We start from the raw sequence: 21,079 nt of genomic DNA on the forward strand, positions 1-21,079 counted from the left end.
GCAGGAGGTCAGCACCCCTAACCCTCATGTTCCAGGGTCAACTATATACTTACTGCCACTAAACTGTATACTTAAAAATGGTTAAAATAGTACATTTTGTCATGTACATTTACCATTAAAAAAATCATACTGGAGGTCCTAGCCAAAAAAATAAAAAAGAAGAAATAAAATGCACAAGGGTTGGAAATAAAGGAAAATACTCTCTAGTACTTGTAGATGACATGATTGTCTAAATAGAAAATCCCTGGGAATACAAGAAAGAAAACTGTACTTGAACAAAAGTTAAATAAAAAAAAAGAAGAAAAAAAAAAGAAAATCCCACAGAATAAACAAAAAAAACTGCTAAATCTAGTGATTTTAGCAAGGTCCCAGGATACAAGGCCAATATAAAAAAATCAACTGTACTGTGTAACAGTACTGAGAAACATGGAAATATAAATTTTAATACCAGTATAATTTACAAACTACTGCAGTATAAATCTAACAAAAATATACAAATTCTATATGCTGATAATTTTAAAACAATGACTTCTAGAAATCAAAAAAGATCTAAATAAATGGATACATCATGTTCATGTATTGGAAGACTCTATGATATTAAGATGTCTATCCTCCCTAAATTACTCAATATATTCAATGCCATTCCTATGAAAACCCTAGCACTATTTTTTATAGAAATCAAAAAGCTGACTCCAAAATTTATATGGAAATACTGGCTCAGTCTTAGGCCATCTTTTTATCTCACTCTAAACTCTCCCTGGACAATCTAATCTGTAACCTATCTTTAATCACCACCACTAGCAAGTATATGCATTTTGAAGATTAACTTCATTAATTTCACTTCTTGAGCAGAGTCCCCATAGAGAAGCAAGTTTCAGAGAAGGGAGCTAACTACAGAATTCAACAAAAGGGCGTATTATTAAAGAGGTAGTAGTTTGCTTAAAAATTAAAAAGGATTGCCCTGGCCAGGTGGCTCAGTTGGTTGGAGCATTGTTCCTGCACACCAGAAGGCTGTGGGTTTGATTCCCAATCAGGGAACACACCTAGATTGTGGGTTCGATCCCTGGTTGGGGCATGTTACATCAGTGTTTCTCCCTCATATCAACATTTTCTCTGTCCTTCTACCTTGTCCTCTCTAAAATCAAACGTATCCTTGGGTGAAGATTTTAAAATATAAAAATAAAATAAAAAGGATTTCTGAGAACATGGTAAATGATATAATCACAGTACAGAGACTAAAGGAAGGGCTACCTTTTTTATTCAGTGAGACCCATGGTTATAATAATCTAATACCTGCAAATATCCTAAATACTTAGCATGCAATTTTTCGATGAGAAACCTGTCAGAGTATCCTAGACATCACTGGCCTATTCTCCAACAGGGGCCAGTAGGTTCGTTGAGGACTGTGTTCAGGAGAAAGCCTCCCTGCGTTCAGAGCAACAGGAAAGGACCCAGATGATGCCTCAGAAATGAAAGCAACTGCCTGAGAAGGCCTTTACTCACGTGGGAACAGCACAGTGTAATACATGACACTGATTAGGTCATGGATTTATGGTCTGCATATTTCTTTGAAATGATAAACTAACAGTAAAGGCTATAGATAAATGGCTTTTAATTTAGTCAGCATAATTTATCTTGAACACTTTTCAGTGAAAATGCTGAGTTTCTAAATTTTCAGAGGTGGTTATATTAGAAGACTTTGACATCTGGCTTAAAGTGACGTCATTATAGCTATATTGCACTCTTACCCACTAAACCATTCAGACCCTGAAATGCTCCCACCTTTAATAAATCAATAAACTCAAATGCTTCACTTCGTGGTCATACCATACCTCTCATCTAACAAACTATCACAATACTAAATTACTTCCTGGTACCCATTAAAGCCATTCAGACTCAGAAATGTTCCACTTTTGAAATTAATAAACTCAAATCTTTCAATCACTGACCACAACTTTATTCCTTTGTGATCTCTCAGTATCACTCACCTACAAATGGTCAAAAAACACTGGATTCCTCCCTGGTACCCACTCTGGGTCTTATATCATATAGGTCCTACACAGGATCCACTCTACCCTCCATATCCTATGCTAACACTTCTGATTTCTATTACCTGACCAGTGACCTGTTAATTGCCTAGTCTAAATGAATACTTCTATGTCTTACCAATTGTACAATACTGAAAATATCTCACCCTTTTCAATTTGAAACTCTTTTGCTTTTACTTTTATGCCATACCTCTCTCTTGGTTTTCTTCATCCTATTTTAACCATAGTTGAGTTTAGGTGTTACTGATATGCGAACTCACTGTACCCAAATATGTCTATATCATATTATATTATAATTTTGGTTTACTTGTTTTTCTCCTGCCACTGGACTGTCAAGTACTTGAGGACAGGGGATGGCATCTTTCAATTCTGTAATTCTAGTTCTGATAACAGGCACCTAATATATTGTCAGTGAAAATAATTTAGGAAGCACATAATAAATGAAAGCTTAGGGTCAGATTCTGCAACCATTTACTCTTACTAAAGTACTGTTAACCTGTGAGGTCATTTAGGGAATACAGAAAGACTCTGACTATGCTTTTGGTGAAATATCATTTCACAAGATAAACTTCACTAAGAACAAACTTCAAAACATACCTAGCCACTGTTGGTGAGATATTTCGCACCAGTATTTTCTCACTGAAAGAATGTCCTTGAGCAGTATATTGCTACAATCAGCTCCATAAATGGCACCATTAGATGAATCTTTCACTGTATCCAGGATATAATTCAAGAGTTCTTGACATTTTAGCCTGGGTGCTCCTATTTAAAAATAAAATAAATAAACAAGTAAATAAAAACATACAAATCTTCAGATTAGTAAGGACCTTGGAATGGCAACTACATAAAAAATCCCTTTTTGGAAATTACTGTTAGCTAACCTCCTTCTCACAGAGTAGGAGTGAGCAAACAGTGGTCCATGGGCAAAATTCTTTAAGCCACCTGCTTTTGGAAATAAAGTTTTACTGGACCACCGCCATGTCCATTCGTTTATATATTGTCATAGTACTTTCAGGCTAAAACCCAGAGCTCAGTAGTAGAAACAGACACTATGTAGCCTACGAAGTCAAAAACATGTACTATCCAGTCCCTTTACAAAAAGAGTTTACCAATTCCTATAGGAATATATTCTCATACAGCAGAACAATAATTCTATCATTAGTAATGAACAATTTCTGGAATTACAACTAAAAAGGTCCATAGTTTCTTAGTACTTTGTATAAAAAATAAATTTATTAGAATAACAAGATTATAAGGAGGCTATTTTCTCTGAAGAACAAAATTACTTTTAAGACCTATAACAGTATTTATGGTACATAAATATATAAGGTTACAATTTTGAATGAAGATGGTGACATTAAATGCATTTCCACATAGGAATGGGCTAAACCAATTGGATGGGATACAGGTAAACTTTTTACCAAGCTTTTTAATGATGATACCAGGTATCTGTTGACAATGGACAAACTATATGGAAAAGAAAATGTCCAGTTCTGTTGGACTAGGCTGAAGTACAAACTCAGGAAGAAGAAACCAATGCATCAAATCAACAACATGAACCCCAGTTAGGTCTGAAAGACCAGAGGTTCTATATGTAAAGAGGAACGCATGTCTTCTTTCAAAAAGCATTGATGGAGATGAGCTAATATGGGACAAAGATGACCCAGGGGCAATAGATTTTGTTACCTCTGCTACAAACCTCAGGATGCATAGTTTCAGTATGAATATGAAAAGCAGATCTGACATAAAATAATGTCAAGGAACATTACTCCACTATCATCACTACTAATGCAGTGATTGCTAGGTTAATAGTATTGGAAGGATTGAAAATTTTATCAGATTAAATAGGCCAGTGTAGATCAACATTTTTGAAACAAAACAAAACAAAACAAAAAAAACTAACCCAAGAAAGCAGCTCCTTGTGCATTACGCACTAGATCCTCCCAACTCTAACTGTTATGCATATGCCAGCAAACCAGAGGTAACTATGCAACTGAATGTCCATAAAATGACCTTTCTCATATTACAAGACTGAAAGAAAAATTTGCTATGGCAGTACCAGATGTTCAAATTAAAGATGGAAAAGGAACAATCCTAATATCTTCAGAAGTGGGAGAGATAGGAGCTAATAATCACAAGAAGCTGTCAGAATTTGGAATTAGAAATGGTTCAAGCCAGGTTCAAGATGACTTCCTTCAGAGCTACACTTTACTGATCCACATCCTTCATAGTGAAGACCTAGGAAAGGATGTTGAATGTGAAGTTGTCAGTGATTCCTCTGGAAACTACAGCATAACCAATGCAGGTGATGATGGGGCCCAGACTTCCACATCCACAGCACAAGAGCAAGATAATATGTGCTCACAGTTGATTCAGACAAAGAAGGTCCTTCAAATAATGCTATCGTCAGTGAAGAAAGAAGTTGCAAGAGGAAATTATGAGAAAGAATGTCAGAACAAAGAGGTCACTCACAGAACAGAGAAAAGAGCTTGATGTTATAGCCACAAATTGAACAGAAATATATCTAAACAGAACCATCTTATGGCATTAGGTCATCTGGGCAGAACCAAGTTGTTTGTTATATCCTCTATTCTAAGGGGAAAAGATTGACACCAGTGACTGACTCGAAAATGATTCTGCTTCCTTTGAAAGCACCCATTTTGCTAGAACTGTCAGACATGTTGCAGTAGGCTGAATGGAAATTACAAATATAGTTTTAAAACCCTTTGAACAAAGCAACTGCATAACCAGTTGTTGTGGACTGCTCGGCCTGGTTCTAGAAATTGTATCTCTAGCCCTTGTGGCTAAGAGCGAGGGACAACCTCTGGAATGCGAGCCAAAGGAGACACAGCTTGTCTCTGGTAGCAAACGCTGCCTCAGTTTCCTCTCCCTGCCCCCAAAGCTTGGTCAGAAGTCAATGACAGGTAAGACCCCTCACAGCGGGGGTCAACCTAAGCCAGACTCGATCACTTGGGAGGCCTTCATGGAAGGACTGTGCAACAAACAGCAATGGACTCTCGCCCCCTGGCTTTGACATGTCCTCGCCCAAGTCCCCATGTCCTCTGGGAGAAGCACTTCCTGGCTCTAACCCCCTTAAGCCTAAATACCTGATGGGGAGGGGTGCAGCTCCTTGCCTTGCTAGAGCTTGTCCTGGGGAAAAATCTGGCATCACAAAGAATTCCTGATAAACCTGTGAAATCTGCTCTGCCTAAAAGTGCTTTCATTCAAATGTTAAGGGTTTGAGCAGGAAACCCTAAAACTCTGTTCTGACAGACTCAGACTCACACTAAGCCCTCAGATTTCTTTGAAATGTTATTTACTGTTTGATCCTTGCCACCCTGTATTCCTGTGTATTACAACCCAATAAAAGGCCCTGGAGGAGGGAGCTCAACGCCTTTTCCCCCTGAGAAACTGGCCACTGCTTAGGGCCTTCTTCCTCTGGGAAAATGGCCACTTCTCCTCCCCAAGCAGATCACATCATGTCTCAGTCATATTTACTCTCATCTGTGGCACTCGGGGGGACTTGCAAGGAAAGTCATTCCCACAGCCAGTCATGAAACGAAACAACACAACACATGTTGCCTTTTTATGTAAATATCCTTGGATATCACTTAATAATTTTTAAATATTGTGGTTTAGTAAAGTTGATGCCTGGTTATAAACATAAAGGCAATATTATACCTTGATTTTGGGTGAGAAAAAGAATTCTTTTTAGACTAGATCTAACCATTTTCACACTCTTAACTGACTGAAACAGATTCAAAAAGTATAAAGTGCTATGAATTGAAATTTGTTTTTAAATACTCACTGGTACTATGTATACCGATGTAAAATAAAATAATGTTAATTTACTCAAGTTTTGAGCTTGTACTACCTGGTATCTATATAAAAAGCCAATTTTAGCCCTGGTTGGTGTAGCTCAGTGGATTGAGCATGGGCCTGTGAAGCAAAGGGTCACCAGTCTGATTCCCAGTCAGGGCACGGGCCTGGGTTGCAGGCCAGGTCCCCAGTAGTGGACACATGAGAGGCAACCACACATTGATGTTTCTCTCCCACTCTTTCTCCTTCTCTTCCCCTCTCTCTAAAAAATAAATAAATACCTTTTAAAAAAGCCAATTTTAGTGTATTGTTACAGTTTCACGTTATTTACAATTGATGTTTCATAAAACCCAAATATGACTATACTGTACTTATGAACCAAATTAACAGCTTTTGCATATTTGTTACACATGCCTTGTTGGGTTTATCTATTGTATTTACTGGAAGTATGATAAATTCTTTCTTTTAAAAAAACTAATTTGTAATTTGATGTGAAGGTTAATAGATCTCCACTGTTGGACATAGATGCATACTTTCTAAAATAAAGTTTTCACTTTGATATTACTTTTTAAATTTGAAAAGTATTTATTTTGAGCAAATCATATTGATGTCACAACTGAAATTTTATATCTCAACAGTAACATGTAAAAAATCACATATAACATTTTTTGTTATAAGCTATGAGCAGGGTACCACAAGTCATTATATATATATATAATATATATAATATATATATTATATATATATCTGAATATATTCTGGTTTAGAATTTTCTAATGATGAGATTAGTTAAGTATCAGACTATGCTAAATTAATATACACTGATGTAACTGGAAAATCATTTTTCTTAAGGTTTGTATCATAACTTCAGGCATCTGGTCAATGATCAAACAAACAACCGTATGTTCCTTTGCTACCCTGTGCATCTCTCTCTTAGAGTCCTTATAACATTTTCTTATCTCTAACAGGTTATATTATTACAGCCTTACAGAAAGGAATTAAGGTCTATATCCCTACATATAGCCCAGTGACTGGTTAGATGGTTTGAATAGTAAATGGCAAGTAAACGTTTGTTGAATAACCATATAAATTAATATCAAAATGAAATATTTCCCTGTGGCCTTATCCCAATATATTTCCTTTCTCTACCAAATTTGAGAAGTGCTTCAAGAATAACGCTGATGATTCTGTTCTAAAGAACTGCCTCAAAAGGATACCTGATTTGGCTGCAATGACTTTAAGGAACCTCATGGAACATAACATTTTTCCCAGTTAGATTTTCTATTCTTTAGAATGTCTATACATTGTACAGAAGGTGACAAATGCCTAAATTGAGCAATGAATGACATTTGCTTCCTGATTCCTTTCTAGCTGCCTCTTTTTTAAAAGTCTGTTTCTTTCACCACACCTTGGTTACCAACTGCTAAGCAAGTCTGGCAAAGTCTGGACCTGTGTTTAAAATCCCATCAACTCTCCAACCCTTTGAAAAAGCAACTGAAGAAGTGAGATGACATGGCAATGCTGCTCTGGTTCTACTTCAAGACGAAAGATGTTTTAAGTTACAAAGTCAAACTTGAAAGAAAACAAAGCCTTAAATAAAACAGCACTTTTTAGTCATACATTGATAATTTTATCTACTCATTCCTGTAAGCCAACATACTGATACTTTCATATATCTTCAAAGGCGATCTCCAGTGTTAATTTTGCAAATGAAATTTATTTTCTTTTGTCATCATAAAACAAAACTATAAGCTGCAAATTATTTTGGTGGGTTACAAATGGGCACACATAAAGATCTATAAACACCCAATGTTAGCAGACAAGAATACAAACTTGAATCGATGCAAGGCCATCATATAGGGCAAAAGCAGGTACAGGCTATTTCAGTGTCACTTTCTTTGATCTATGCTGGAGTCCTTGACATGGGCTAAAACTATCCACACAAACTGGCATCTCAGAAGATCTAGCAAACTAAATTTTTGTGAAACCTTGTTTTTTAGACTCAAGTCTTATACCTCCATTCTGAAATAACATCCACTATGTTCTTCTACTTAATAATGTTTACCAACATTGGGCTTTTCTGATTCTTTAACTAAACCTGTTATCGAAAAGCCAAGTCCTTATCTGTGAAGGGTAAACAAAATCTAACCCCAAGAGTCCCTTAACAAACATTCGTGATTTTAGTTTTTTATCGTTGTGTGAAGCCCATTTCTTTACACAAACCTATTAGGGTCCTGCATTTTGGTTCAAAAAATGTCAAATTTTCAAAACCATCAACTGTATAAGTTGAATGGGAGATACGTGGCTCTTCAGGAATAAAAAACAATGTTTTTCTGTATTTTTAAAAAGTCAATAGTAAGCATAGTATTATTTAAGAATATAGGTTTTAATTACCAAGAAACCTAATGTGCTCTTAGAATTAAGTAGTAAAAGTATAGAACAAAAGATGTTTAAGTAGTAAAAGTATAGAACAAAAGACGTCAAGTCCTGATCTACTCTGTACCAATAAGAACATACCTATGAGAATGAATTCCACACTTTAAAAGAGGTAGTTAATTAAACTGAAGAATATTCAGAAGAAAGTGACACTCATATGCACTGAAGGAAGTAGGTGTGTTTAGAACAGAAAAGAAGACTTAAGGAAAATATCGCTAACTTCAAATATCTTAAAGAAAGTCATATTGAAAAAAATCAATTAGAATTTTTCTGTAGTACCTCAGAAGGCAAAAACAAGAACAAAAGGAGATAAGTTTTCACTACCATTAAAGCTATTATCAAAGATAGAAAAAGCCTGAAAAGGTATGTTTAATCGTATAACTACCTAAGTGCTAAGGACATAAAGAAGCAATCCAAGAAGAATAGGTGTTGAAATAGTAATTTTAATCATTTTAATCCTGAGATTATATCATTCCATACTTATATAAATTCCTCCAAATATGTGAACCAATATTAAAAATCATTACTCATGTACTAGAAATTAGAGTTAGCACTCAATTTTTGTCTCATCATATTTACTCAGCTCATGCAACAAATAATTATTAAGCCAATTATTTATAATAAGTAATATAGCACTTACTTTTATTTGCACACTTGATGAAGTATTTGAGCAAGCTACTGATTTCTTGCATTTTTTTCTGCCTGGTGGCTTGTGTTGAGGCAGACACATTTGATCTTGCTGTTTTCAGACATTCTGTTTCTTTCTGAATATATTTCTGTAAAAATCTTCAAGGAAACAAAATGGAATTTCAGAAACTCATTAAATGTTTAAATTATTACAATAGCTTCAAAAACTCCTTCATGCTATCATAGAGAGCATCCTTTAAACCACATTGTTTCAATCAATGTACCAACTAAATGAAACAAATTTCTCGTTCAAGGCCTAACCCCCCACAATACCAATTTAGAGTCTGGTCTGCAAAGCTCTTAATGTATAAGCTCCATGATTTCCTACTGCTTTACTTCCTGATTTCTCATTTTATCATTAAAAGCCTGTAGTACTATTAGGGGCTCTCAATTCTCTGTCACCTATTCCTGTTATTCAAAGCATGATCTATCTCTTTCCTAGGCAGCTGGAAATGTTTCTAGCATTTAAATAAAGCCTGCCTATAAAATATTTATGATTACTTGGGAGTGCCAGGTGCATATTTGGCCTACTTGATCATCTTATGCAAAGGAATATTTACCTTTAGATAATAACTATATTTGTGGTATCTGAAATAAACTAAGTAACAAAAAAAGGCATGCATTTTTCATATTATTCACACCGAAATCTGCAATTGTGACTATAGTACCAAATAAGAGGTAAAAATAAAATAGATGATCTGCTCCAAAAACTGGAAAACAAGTAAATACTCATACTTCCTCTTGACTACAAATATTTCAAGTTTCTCAGTATTCTACTTTAATTATCTTGTCTTTCCTATGTCTTATAACATATTTCTAGTTATAAAGAGATTTAATAGTTGAAAATTGTCTTAATTTAAAAATGCATTAATTTTGTTTGCCACACCAGTCCAACAACAAACTGCATATTTCCAATGCCTGAATTTTGTTTTTTTAACTGCATTCATATAAAATTATTCTAAAATTCCTTTCACTTTCATATTATAATTTAACATCTGGCAGTTACTTAAAATATTTAAAGATGTCAGGCTGTGCCCAGGTTGCTCAGTTAATTGGAGCATCATCCCACTCACCAAAAAAAAAAAAAAAGGTTGTGGGTTTGATCCCACATAGAGGAGCATACGGGAGGCAACAAATTGATGTTTATTTCTCAAATCCGTGTTTTCCTCTTCCTTTCTCTCTCTCTCTCACCCTACCTCTCTCTCTAAAATCAATAAGCATATCGTTGGGTGAGGATTAAAAAACAAAAAAAGCCCTGGCTGGTGTAGCTCAGTGGGCTGAGCGCGGGCCTGCAAACCACACGATCACGGTTCAATTCCCAGTCAGGGCACATGCCTGGGTTGCAGGCCAGTTCCCGGCCCCTGGCAGGGGACACACAAGAGGCAACCATACATTGATATTTCTCTCTCTCTCCCTCCTTCCCTTCTACTCTAAGATAAATAAATAAAATCTTAAAAAAAAAAACAAACAAAAAAAAAACAAAAAAAGACGTGAAAGTAGTAATAAAGCACTTGTTATAACTTTATTCTCTAATTTATAATTGTTTTACAAACTAACTGATATGAAAGAAATTCTGTCTAATCTTGAGTGAGATACGTCTAAGTCATTTCACTGAACAAACAATTTAAAATTAACTTTGTCTATATATAAACATCTTTTAAAAATGATTCAAATAAATACGAAGAGCCAACTTCATATACAAGGAGCAATGTTATATAGAAGACAAAGATAAATAAGACCTAACTATATAACAACAAAAAATCACAACAGAAATCAAAATGAAAAAAAAAAAAAACAGTAAAAAAATTAGAACTGAATACTTAAAAACAGCATCCCAATTCAAGTATTTCCCTTGTTTGGAATCTGAATGCCGATCTAAATGTTGAATGGTTTCAGGATTCCGAATCAGACGTTTAAAGTTCTCAATTTCTTTCTGAAAATGAAGAAAAGAAGATAATAATGGGTAAATAAGTACTTATTTCAAAGAAAAATTAAATTTAAGTATTTTACTACCCTTCGTTCCGTAGCTTTATCATGTCCTAGCTGACGGCAGCAAATAAGCAGATCATCAAGTGCTAGACTCATGGTTCAGATTTTCAGAAAACACATCGTTGCCTGTAAAAATGCATACATAAAATTATTTCAGACTGTGGTTAATAGTATACAGTTGTATCTAACTGTACAACTAGAGGCATATTATGATCAAAAGCACGATGGTTTTTCTTAACATTTCCATACTTAAATGAGGTTTCTTAGTACATCACAACAGAGCTTCAACATGTGGTATTTTGTACAGAGCTTCAAATGTGTACTTTGTGTGCAGCAACAAGATAAAAATAAAAAACGTGTAATTTACTTTATTGTTCTAGAATCTCTCCTAAGAAACATGACGTTTAAACTGAATTACAGAAATGCATGGAAGCCAGCCAAGCAAAGGATAAGGAAAAAGAACACTTAAGAATTTAACAGTGAACACCTAAAATACTTAAAAGTGCCTTTTCTGTATGTCATGAGTTATACAGCTGAGCAAAAAGCTTAAATTGCATATGCTTTGGAATTAATATGCAGGAGGTTATCAGAGCTATTAAGCCTTGCCTAGCACTTGCATCATAACTGGCTTTATGGTTCTCATTTAATATATAAAAGCAGAAGGGAAATGATATTCCTACCTTCAAAGGAAATTGTAAACTACAATGATATCCCTTACAAATGTCAAAAGATCAACTATATTTTATTGTGCCTTAATGCCACTGAGGTAGCCTTCCTCCATTTAGATTTTCCAGTATAATCAAACCTTCTTTCGAGAATCTTTAAAAAAATCATATATAAGCACTTTGTTTTTGCCCTGGCTGCTGTGGCTCAGTGACCTGAGTATCCTCCTGCAAACCAAAGGGTCACTCCTTTGATTTCCAGTCCAGACACAGGCATAGGTTGCAGGCTGGATCACCAACTGGGGGCATGGGACAGGCAATTGATCAATGTATCTTATCTCTTGCATATTGATGTTTCTCTCTCTCTCCTTCTTTCTCTTCTCTCTCTTTCTCCTTCCCTTCCTATCTCTCTAAAAATTTAATTTAAAAAAATCTAAAGGAGCTTCATTTTTGTTATACAGTGTTAATAAACAAAGAAAAAATACACATTTATGTCAATGATATCTATACATACATATATCTCAAAAGGAAAAAAATGGGAAATGTCTATTTTCCCATCCATGTATATATACTATGTATGTTTCTCTGCCTATGTTTAATCTCACAGAATCTTAAAAGTGGCAAGAAGTAAGAGGCCATACTCCATCTTCCTACAAAGGAAGAAATCCCTTCTAAAAAGTTATTGTCCTTTCTTTAAACACTCACAGTAAAAGAAAACCACCTAATAAAACTACCTATTTCATTGGCAGATAGCTCTAATTCTCCTCCACTTGTATTCATTGATTATTCTGACCCCTTCATCCCTATTACAACCTTCTTTACTCTGCTGTTGGTAACAAGATGTTATTTACTTGATAGTCTCAGTTGATTGTATACTTGTTCAGAATGGGACTCTCATATCTGTTTCCATTCCTTATAGTTTTATCTAGGACTTTTCCTCCTCTTTGCTCAATCTTAAAGTTCTTTTAATTGAATGAACAAAGAAAATAAAATACCTTAGCAATATTCAAAGAACCATGAAACTAAGCACCTGAGACTTCCAGCCAAGACTGAGGCATAGTAGATACACTTTGCCTCCTCACACAACCAAAAGGAGGACAACAAATTTAAAAACCAAAAATAAGCAGAACTGACAGAAAATAAAACTATGGAAGTCCAAAATCAAGGAGTTAAAGAAGAAATATTCATCCAGACAGGTGGATAGGGTGGAGAAGGGCAGCTGGGGTGGAGGACACGTGGCAAGGCAGTGGTTGGCGGACCAGTGAAGGCGGCAGCTGGCAGAGCAGGCGGTCCCACATTAGTGTTTGGATAAACCAGGGAGAATAATGGGGGAGTGAGACAAACCATGCAACCCACAGTTCCAGGGAGGAGAAATAAAGCCTCAAAACTTTTGACTGGAAAAAACCTGTGGGGGTTGAGGCAGCAGGAAAATCTCCCAGCCTCACAGGAGAGTTCGTTGGACAGACCCACAGGGTCCTAGAACATACACAAAACCACCCACCCAGGAATGAGCACCATAAAGGCCCAATATGCTTGTGGTAGCAGAGGAAGTGACCGAAAGCCAGCTGAGAGGTGGGCAAGTAGCATTGTTCCTTCTCAGACCCCTCCCCCACAACACAGTCAATGGGTTGCTCCACCCTGGCCAATATCATTACTACCTAACAGCTGCACTGAGACAAAAAAAATATGACCCAAATGAAAGAACAGATAAAAGCTCCAGAAAAAATACAACTAAGTGATGAAAAGATAGCCAACCTATCAGATGCACAGTTCAAAATACTGGTAATCAGGATGCTTACAGAAATGGTTGAGTATGATCACAAAATAGAAGAAAAAGTGAAGTCTATGCTAAGTGAAATAAAGGAAAATATACAGGGAACCAACAGTGACAGGAAGGAGACCAAGACTCAAATCAAGGGTTTGGACCAGAAGGAAGAAAGAAACATTCAACCAGAACAGAATGAAGAAATAAGAATTCAAAAATACGAGGACAGGCTTAGGGAACTCCAGGACATCTTTAAATGTTCCAACATCCAAATCATAACAGCACCAGAATGAGAAGAGGAAGAGCAAGAAATGAAAAACTTATTTGAGAACATAATGAAGGAGAACTTCCCCAATCTGGCAAAGGAAATAGACTTCTAGGAAGTCCAGGAAGCTCAGAGTCTCAAAGAAGTTGGACCCAAGAAAGCACATGCCGAAGAACATCATAATTACATCATTCAACACTAAAGATAAGGAGAGTGCTTGCTTCAGCAGCACATATGCTAAAATTGGAATGATAAAGAGACGATTAGCATGGCTTCTGCCCAAGGATGACACACAAATTCGTGAAGCGTTCCATATTTTTAGGTGGGGAGCACTGGGGTTGGGGGCAGGGCTGGGAATACAAGACAGAAAACTGTACTTGAACAAGAATTAAATAAATAAATAAAATTCTAAAAAAATAAAGATAGGGGCCCTGGCTGGTGTAGCTCAGTGGATTGAGCGCAGGCCTGCGACTCAGACGATCGCAGTTCGATTCTCAATCAGGGCACATGCCTGGGTTGCAGGCCAGTTCCCTGCAGGCCAACTCCCAGCAGGGGACGCATGAAAGGCAACCATACATTGATGTTTCTCCCTCTCTCCTTCCCTTCCCCTCTAAAGGTAAATAAATAAAATCTTTAAAAAAAAAATAAAGATAGGGAGAGAATCTTAAAAGCAGCAAGAGAAGAGGAGATGGTTACCCACAAAAGAGTTCCCATAAGAACTACAAGGTTCCCAAAAGAAGCCTTGCAGGTAAGAAGGGGCTGGAAAGAAATATTCCAAGTCATGAAACACAAGTACCTACATCCAAGATTACTCTATCCAGCAAAACTATCATTTACAATTGAAGGGTAGATAAAGTGCCTGGTGAGTTCATTATCACCAAGCCCTTATTATATGAAATGTTAAAGAGACTTACCTAAGAAAAAGATAAAAAATATGAACAGTGAATGACAAGAGACCCACAGCTATCAACAAATGAACCTAAAAAAAAAAAACAAAAACAAACTAAACAATTAGAACAGGAACCAAATCACAGAAATGGAGATCGATCACATGGTGGGTTACCAGTGAGAAAGGGCGGCAGCAAATGGTGGAAAGGTACAGGAAATAAGAAGCATAAATAGTAGATACAAAATAGACAGAGGGAGGTTAAGGGGAAAGGAGGAAAAGCCAAAGAAATTATGTGTACAACCCATGGGCATGAACTAACGTGGGGGAATGATGGTGGGATGGGGGTAGCGGGCAGAGGGGAAAAAGGGGGAAAAGGGGGGAAAATGGGAGAAATAGCATAATCAATTAAATAAATTTAAAAAAATTGTAAAAGTAGGCACCTTCATTACTAAATATACTAGAGACGTTATTTGTAATGTGAATAAAATGCATGTTTACTAAACGTGTGACGCTTCCAGGAAGAGACAACTCTAAACTTCTTTTTTAAGCTGTGGTTTACTTGTCTCTCTTCCCTGTTTCTCAAAGATTGATCACTTTAAAAAAAAACAAAAACAGTGCAGTATTATGTACATAAATAGGAGATACTCATTCTCTGATACATGCAACAATATTTATTGGGCAACTGCTATGTACTACATTGCGGGGGGCAGGGTCTAGACTTATACCGAACCAGACAGATACAAAGTCTACCTTTGTGGAGTAATAACTAGTGGGAGTGAATGACAGTAAACAAGTACATGGATAAATCAATGCATAATTCCAAGTTTTTATATATGGCTCAAAAGAAAGAAATATAAAGAGAAAGGATCATTTTTGATAAACTATTATGGAACACATCTCAGAGGAGGTTATAATAAAGCCAAAATCAGAATGAAGCAGTGCCAATCACAGAGCTGGAGAACATTTTAGAGAAGGAGATGAGCATAGCAGCCTAAGGGTCCTAAGATGGAAGAGCACATGGTATGTTAGAGGAACTAAAAGAAAACCAAAAGAACTAGAGAGTAGTCAGCTGCAGTAACAGTGTCACTAAAGCTGAATTCAACTAATGTGCTAATTCATAAAGATCCAGGTTCTGCTCCCAACATGCAACTAAATGATTCATATGTATTTTTAAAAATTTAAGTCATATATATTTTTAAAAATTTCAAAGTCATACTTGAAAGAAAACAAAGCCTTAAATAAAACAGCACTTTTTATATTTATTTTATATTTATTTTTAGAGAGAAGGAAGAGGAGACAGGGAGGGAGAGAAACACCAATGTATGGTTGCCCCTCATGCACTCCCCACTGGGGGCTGGGCCTGCAACCCAAGAATGTACCCTGATTGGGAGTTGAACTGGTAACCCTTTGGTTCCCAGGTCCACACTCAATCCACTGAGCCACACCAGCCAGGGCTGATTTATATTTTTTTATGTAAGAGCCTCTGAATTGGTCAATCCAATAGTGATCCCTTTGCAGAATCCCATCTTTCTGGATATAATTCTGCCCTTGGCATGCTGTTCTTTTCTAGTGGTAAGAGTGTGGGCTATGTACTCAGATTGCACTGATGCCCCTACTTACAAGTTGTGTAACCTAGAACAGTTTAGCTAATCTCTCTTAACCTGTTTTCTTAATGATAAAATGAAAAATAATACTAGCACTTGTCTCAAAGCGGTATTGTAAGGATTCACATAAATGTCTCACAGTGCATGGAACATACCACGCTCAATAAATTATCATTAGTAGTTATCAATATTCACACTTCCTTTTCTGTCTGTTTCATTAAGTTTGATGCTTCTTTTTCCACCCAAACCTGAAAGAACACCCTTGTCCCCTTACTTCTCACTCACTCTATGTTCTCTCAGTGTGATCTTATCCATTCCTGACTTTGACACGTTGCAAATGCCCAAATTTATTTAATTCAATACCAGACCTCACTTGTGAGATTCAGGAACGTTCTACACTTTGTGGCTTTATACGCACTGTCTTCTCTACAGAGGGCTCCTACCATCCTCCAAGGCAATTTTAACACTGTGAGGTCTCAGCACAAACTGATTTGATTCTCCCCAGCTGTTCCCACAGAACCTCACTGACACCTCTACTATAGCAGTACTCTTTTATCACATTATCATCCTGAAATTTTAAAAGTCTTTTTACTTAATCTGTGCCTGGCAAAAACAGCAGCGAACGCTCTTGAATGCTCACCACAGGAAAGGATTATCACAAGGAAAACTGAATAGCGAGGTCACACAGATGACGGCCAGAATTTGAACTCCTGCAGTGTGACTCCAGAGCCCAAGATCTTAACCACACGCCCGCAGTTTAAACTTCAACAGATGCTCTCTGATTAACACTAATTATGAGAAGGGGAAAAATCGTGTTAGTCGTCTAGTTGTCTTTAGAATTAGGTTCGTGGATAAATTAGCTACGGGCTCGGCGAGCCGGGGAAAGATGACGTGTGAAGAGGTGTAAGGGCCGCTCTGAGTCCTGAGACTGAGTCTCTGAAGGCTAGGGCCAAACAACTCGAAAACCACTGAACTCCCCAAGAGCATGGCTTCCGCGCCCTTACCGCTGGACTCCGACAGTCAAACTGCAATCTCCCGAGAAGCCGGTGGTTGCAGCCCAGATCCCCCAAACCCAAGGCCGCAGACCGCTCGGGCACTCTATCCACCACTATTCCCGCTTCCGGCTCAAACCTGGCGGGACCTCGCAGCGCTGGTCTCCACAGGAAGAAGTAACGCAGAGCTGCGCCCTGGCGCCGCCCCCGGCACCATCTGCCCATGCGCCTCATCTTCACCGGATCTACGCTCCGAGGCTTCGCTTCCCCCAAAACAGTGGGCAAGTCTAAAGCCACGCGCCTGCGCCTTGCCCACCAATGGCGTGCGCCCTTGCGTTTGCTACTTGCCCGCAGGCTCCTACTCCTGGGCCTCCACCCCACCTCCTCGCCCCCTTCAACCTCACCCACTCAAATATGAGGGAGGAAATGACGACAGTTTCAAGGAGAACGGAGGCGGGTTTCATTTCGGCGCCTTTCTTTCTCCTGCGGAAGCGATTGGCTGGCGTGAAGTGAAAGAGGCGGGACGAATTGCCGCGGGTTCAGTGCCGCCACTGGAACTGGGAGATGCGGCACAGTAGCTGCTGCTGTGTTAGCTTTTACCCGAGCCTCGTCTCTTTTTGGGGTTCCATCTGCAGCTTCGATTATGTTGTTACCTTCAGATGTTGCCCGGCTGGTATTGGGTAAGCTCGAACGCGGGAGGGAGGAATATTGGACCAGTTAAGCTGGGCGGAAGGACCTTTGGGGCGAAAGGTTTTTCCAGGGTGGGGAAGCTTTGGGGTTTTGCTTCCCCCCCGACAACTTTAGCCTGACGGCGACTCTTATGCTGGAGGCTTGGGCAGTTAAGCCTCTTTGTATGTGGGTGCTCTTCTCAGGCTGCGTGGCGGTGGGTAGGGGAGTATCACTGAAGAGAAGCTTGGGTGGGACACCTGAGGCCCGGGTTTGGAGAGCAAGTCAGGCCTGAATACTTAGTTGAGACCTATGAAGGAGTGTTGGCTACGTGATGGAGGGAATGCATGTTTTTCAACCTTGGGTGCACTTTCTCTTGTTAGGGCTGGGGCCAAAATAGGAAAAAAATGAGGACTTTTTCAGGCACCCAGCTTTGTGGAAAGACCTTCCTGACGCCCTTCTGATAACTCGCTTTTAGAACTACGAATTTGGAGCGAATGGTGTGTTCTTTCCTCTCCATCCACTGCAAAAAGTCGCCCCTTGTAGAGGTTTGAAAGGCCAGCTGCATATTTTAAAACAACAGCAATTCCAGTGTTTTTTTATTAGCAGGAAACTTCACATGGGAAATGACTTTCAGTTGACTTTTCTAGTCTTGGCTAGTTTTTCCTCCATTTGCGGAGGATTAGTTCCTCGGGCCAGTTGTCAATGTGTATTATTGTGTGTGTGTGTGTGTGTGAAACAGGTTTTGCTATTGTTTGTACCCTGAAAGAATGAGGATTGTACTACTGAGAGCGAGAGCCACCTAAAACTCAAAATTCGAGCAAATGATTTGCAGACATCCTGAAAGTAAATGATAAACTTCTCTGTTGAAACTTCCCGGAGTGTCTGCAGTCATTGCTACTATTGTTTTATTGTTAGATAAACCCATTGTCTTGTTTCTTTTTAAAATACTCAGTTCTGTCCAAAGAAATGATGTTTGTGCACAGACTCTTGATAGACACATTTTGCAGGAAATATTAGATAGTGTCTCCATCACATGTTTTTAGAGAACTAAGTAAATGGCTTAAGTGTAAACTAATATTTTGTTACTGTTTGCCCACTTTATCAGAATTGAGTACAGTTCACATTTTGCCCATTTTATCAGAATTGAGTACAGTTCACCTCAATCTATATCTGTATCTGTGAGAAAAAGGCATCTTGTAATTGTTATATTAAGCTTACATGTAAACCAAAGTAGATTTTCACAGTGATCATGATAACATTGGCATACTTTATATTTTCCCTCCATGCAGTGTTTGCTTAAGAATTTTTGAATCTTGGCCTTTTGGTAATCTAGATGCGCTTAAGTAACCCAGTCTTCAACAGGGTTGCTCACCCTCAGTGCTGTTTTTTGTTTTATTTTCTTTTTAAGATTTTACTTATTTTCAGAGAGGGAAAAAGAGGAAGAGAAACATCAGTTAGTTGCCTCTCTAAAGACCCCAACCAGGGATCTAGCCGGCGATCCAGCGTTTGCCCTGACTGGAAATCGAATTGTCGACCTTTTGGTTCACAGGTCACTGAGTCACACCAGCCAAGGCTCATCCTCAGGAATGTTGACCTTTTGGGGCCAAATAATTACTTACCGGGAACTATCTTGTGCATCGAGGGATGTTTAGTAGCATTGCTGCCCTCTGGGATGCTTAGTAGCATCGCCGCCCTCTATCTTTTAGCACTCTACTCTCCATCCTCAAACAGATAGGACAACCAAAAAATGTTGCTGGTTTCTTCCCTAGAGGGCAAAATTACTGTCAGTCAAGAACCACTGGTCTTGCAAAAGCAATATGATTTTCTAACTGGGATAATTCACACCAACTTGTGAGTCTTTATCCTGCACAAACCGGCTGCTCTGCTTCCCTACGTTTTTTACCAATGGATAGAAACTCCAGCCATTGTTTCTTATCCTTACCCTGAACTAATTTTTTTGCCATTCACATTTCATTTTGATTGCCACATATCTTAGCAATATGCCTTCCCATTACTTCTCTTTTGGACTTTTGTCATTGCTTCTCAGATAATCTTTCAATTGGTCATATTTATTGTTAAAACAAAATCTACCTAAAGCATTTGCACTATACCTCACATTCTTAAAGTTGAAAGTTGTGCACTTACCAGAAATTTCGAGTTGTGCAGAAGAATATCTAATAAACCTCCCCACACTCACTGCTCTTGCTTTTTTCATTTAGCATTATATATCTTGAAGCTCCTATCAGCACATAAATATCTACAATTACAAAACTCAGTGGCTTAAAATATTAACTATTATTCACTCATGATTCTTCTCTTATAAGTACGTCCCATCTTCAGCTCCTCTTTGTTGCCTCCGTCTCTTCATAATGTTCTCTCAGCAAATCTTTGGGTGTTTAGGATGTTCCAGACACTGCTAAATGCTAATTAAGAAGTTCTCATACGTAAAGATTTTTACCATTACACACACACACACACACACAACACATTACATTCCTACATGCCACTGCATATTCTATCAATGCTCTGTCACCCTTTCACAAGTCAAATTTATTCAAAGAACAATAAATTTTACTTAGTTGTTCTACTTCCTTACCTACTTTTTGTTCTTCAACATACTGCATTCACTTAAATAGCCCTTCTTGCAACTCAGCTACAGCCAACTGTTACCTTGCTAGAATGTCTTTAAATATTGCACAGGTCAAAATATGTTAAAGTGGTGTTTAATTGCCTCTAGATCACCAGTTTAATTCTTACCAGTATGTCATTCAAAGTGCTCTATGGAATCTCCCTGCTTTATCTCACCTCAACATCTGCCCTGCACACCAGACATACCAAACTACTTACAGTTTAACCAATCTTTTCTTTATATTCTGTTCCCTCTGCCTGCAGTGTTTTTCTTCCTGTCTTCCTAGTATTCTTACATTCACAATTCAGGTCAAATGTGTAATCTCTGAAACCTCTTTTAGCATTATAGTTAGTACTTTCTTCTTAAATGTTCTGACAGAATTGCACATTATTTCTGTTGTACCTTTACCATGTTTTATTGTAATTGAGTGTTTCTTTACCTTTTATAAAAACATATGCAAAATCTAACCATTTTAATGATATCTAGGTACGGCTGTGTGGCATTATTTACATTCACATTGTTCTGTAACCATCTTATTCCCCCTAGAATCTTTTTTTTTCTAGAAATTTACCTTTTTGTATATTCACTGTTTTTAACCTGGGATTAATAGACAGGCTTCAAGAGT

The 21,079-nt window shown here is 37.7% G+C and overlaps 2 protein-coding genes, 1 non-coding gene and 1 pseudogene across 9 annotated transcripts in view; 3 read left to right on the forward strand and 1 right to left on the reverse strand.

Moving 5' to 3' along the window:
- The window catches only part of ATM (ATM serine/threonine kinase), a 175,671-nt gene extending 158,320 nt beyond the window's left edge, over positions 1-17,351 (reverse strand). Inside the window, exons 1-6 of one of the 6 annotated variants that reach the window (XM_037047705.1) lie at positions 17,169-17,345; positions 16,805-16,952; positions 11,004-11,105; positions 10,811-10,923; positions 8,944-9,089; positions 2,646-2,810 (exon numbers count right to left, since the gene is read on the reverse strand). In XM_037047705.1, coding sequence (XP_036903600.1) covers positions 2,646-2,810; positions 8,944-9,089; positions 10,811-10,923; positions 11,004-11,075 — 496 coding nt within the window. In that variant the 5' untranslated portion in view covers positions 11,076-11,105; positions 16,805-16,952; positions 17,169-17,345. Of the gene's footprint in view, positions 1-2,645; positions 2,811-8,943; positions 9,090-10,810; positions 10,924-11,003; positions 11,106-14,585; positions 14,611-16,804; positions 16,953-17,168 lie in introns of those variants that run through there. The other 5 variants (XM_037047708.1, XM_037047709.1, XM_037047710.1 and 2 more) reach the window with 5 other exon arrangements.
- Positions 3,027-4,560, forward strand: LOC118988269 (SUMO-activating enzyme subunit 2-like; annotated as a pseudogene).
- On the forward strand, positions 13,885-13,991 carry LOC118988289 (U6 spliceosomal RNA). The gene has a single exon (XR_005066743.1). It is a non-coding gene; the product is annotated as a U6 spliceosomal RNA (small nuclear RNA).
- Positions 17,352-17,641: 290 nt separating the features above from the next.
- Positions 17,642-21,079, forward strand: part of NPAT (nuclear protein, coactivator of histone transcription) — a 69,200-nt gene continuing 65,762 nt past the window's right edge. For both annotated transcript variants that reach the window (XM_037047711.1, XM_037047712.1), the window contains exon 1: positions 17,642-17,836. In XM_037047711.1, the coding sequence (XP_036903606.1) occupies positions 17,800-17,836 (37 nt within the window). In that variant the 5' untranslated portion in view covers positions 17,642-17,799. The remainder of the gene's footprint in view (positions 17,837-21,079) is intronic.

This window comes from Sturnira hondurensis, unplaced genomic scaffold, assembly GCF_014824575.4.
Source record: "Sturnira hondurensis isolate 20B ecotype Veracruz unplaced genomic scaffold, ASM1482457v3 Scaffold0006213, whole genome shotgun sequence".
In the NCBI taxonomy this organism is placed as follows: domain Eukaryota; kingdom Metazoa; phylum Chordata; class Mammalia; order Chiroptera; family Phyllostomidae; genus Sturnira; species Sturnira hondurensis.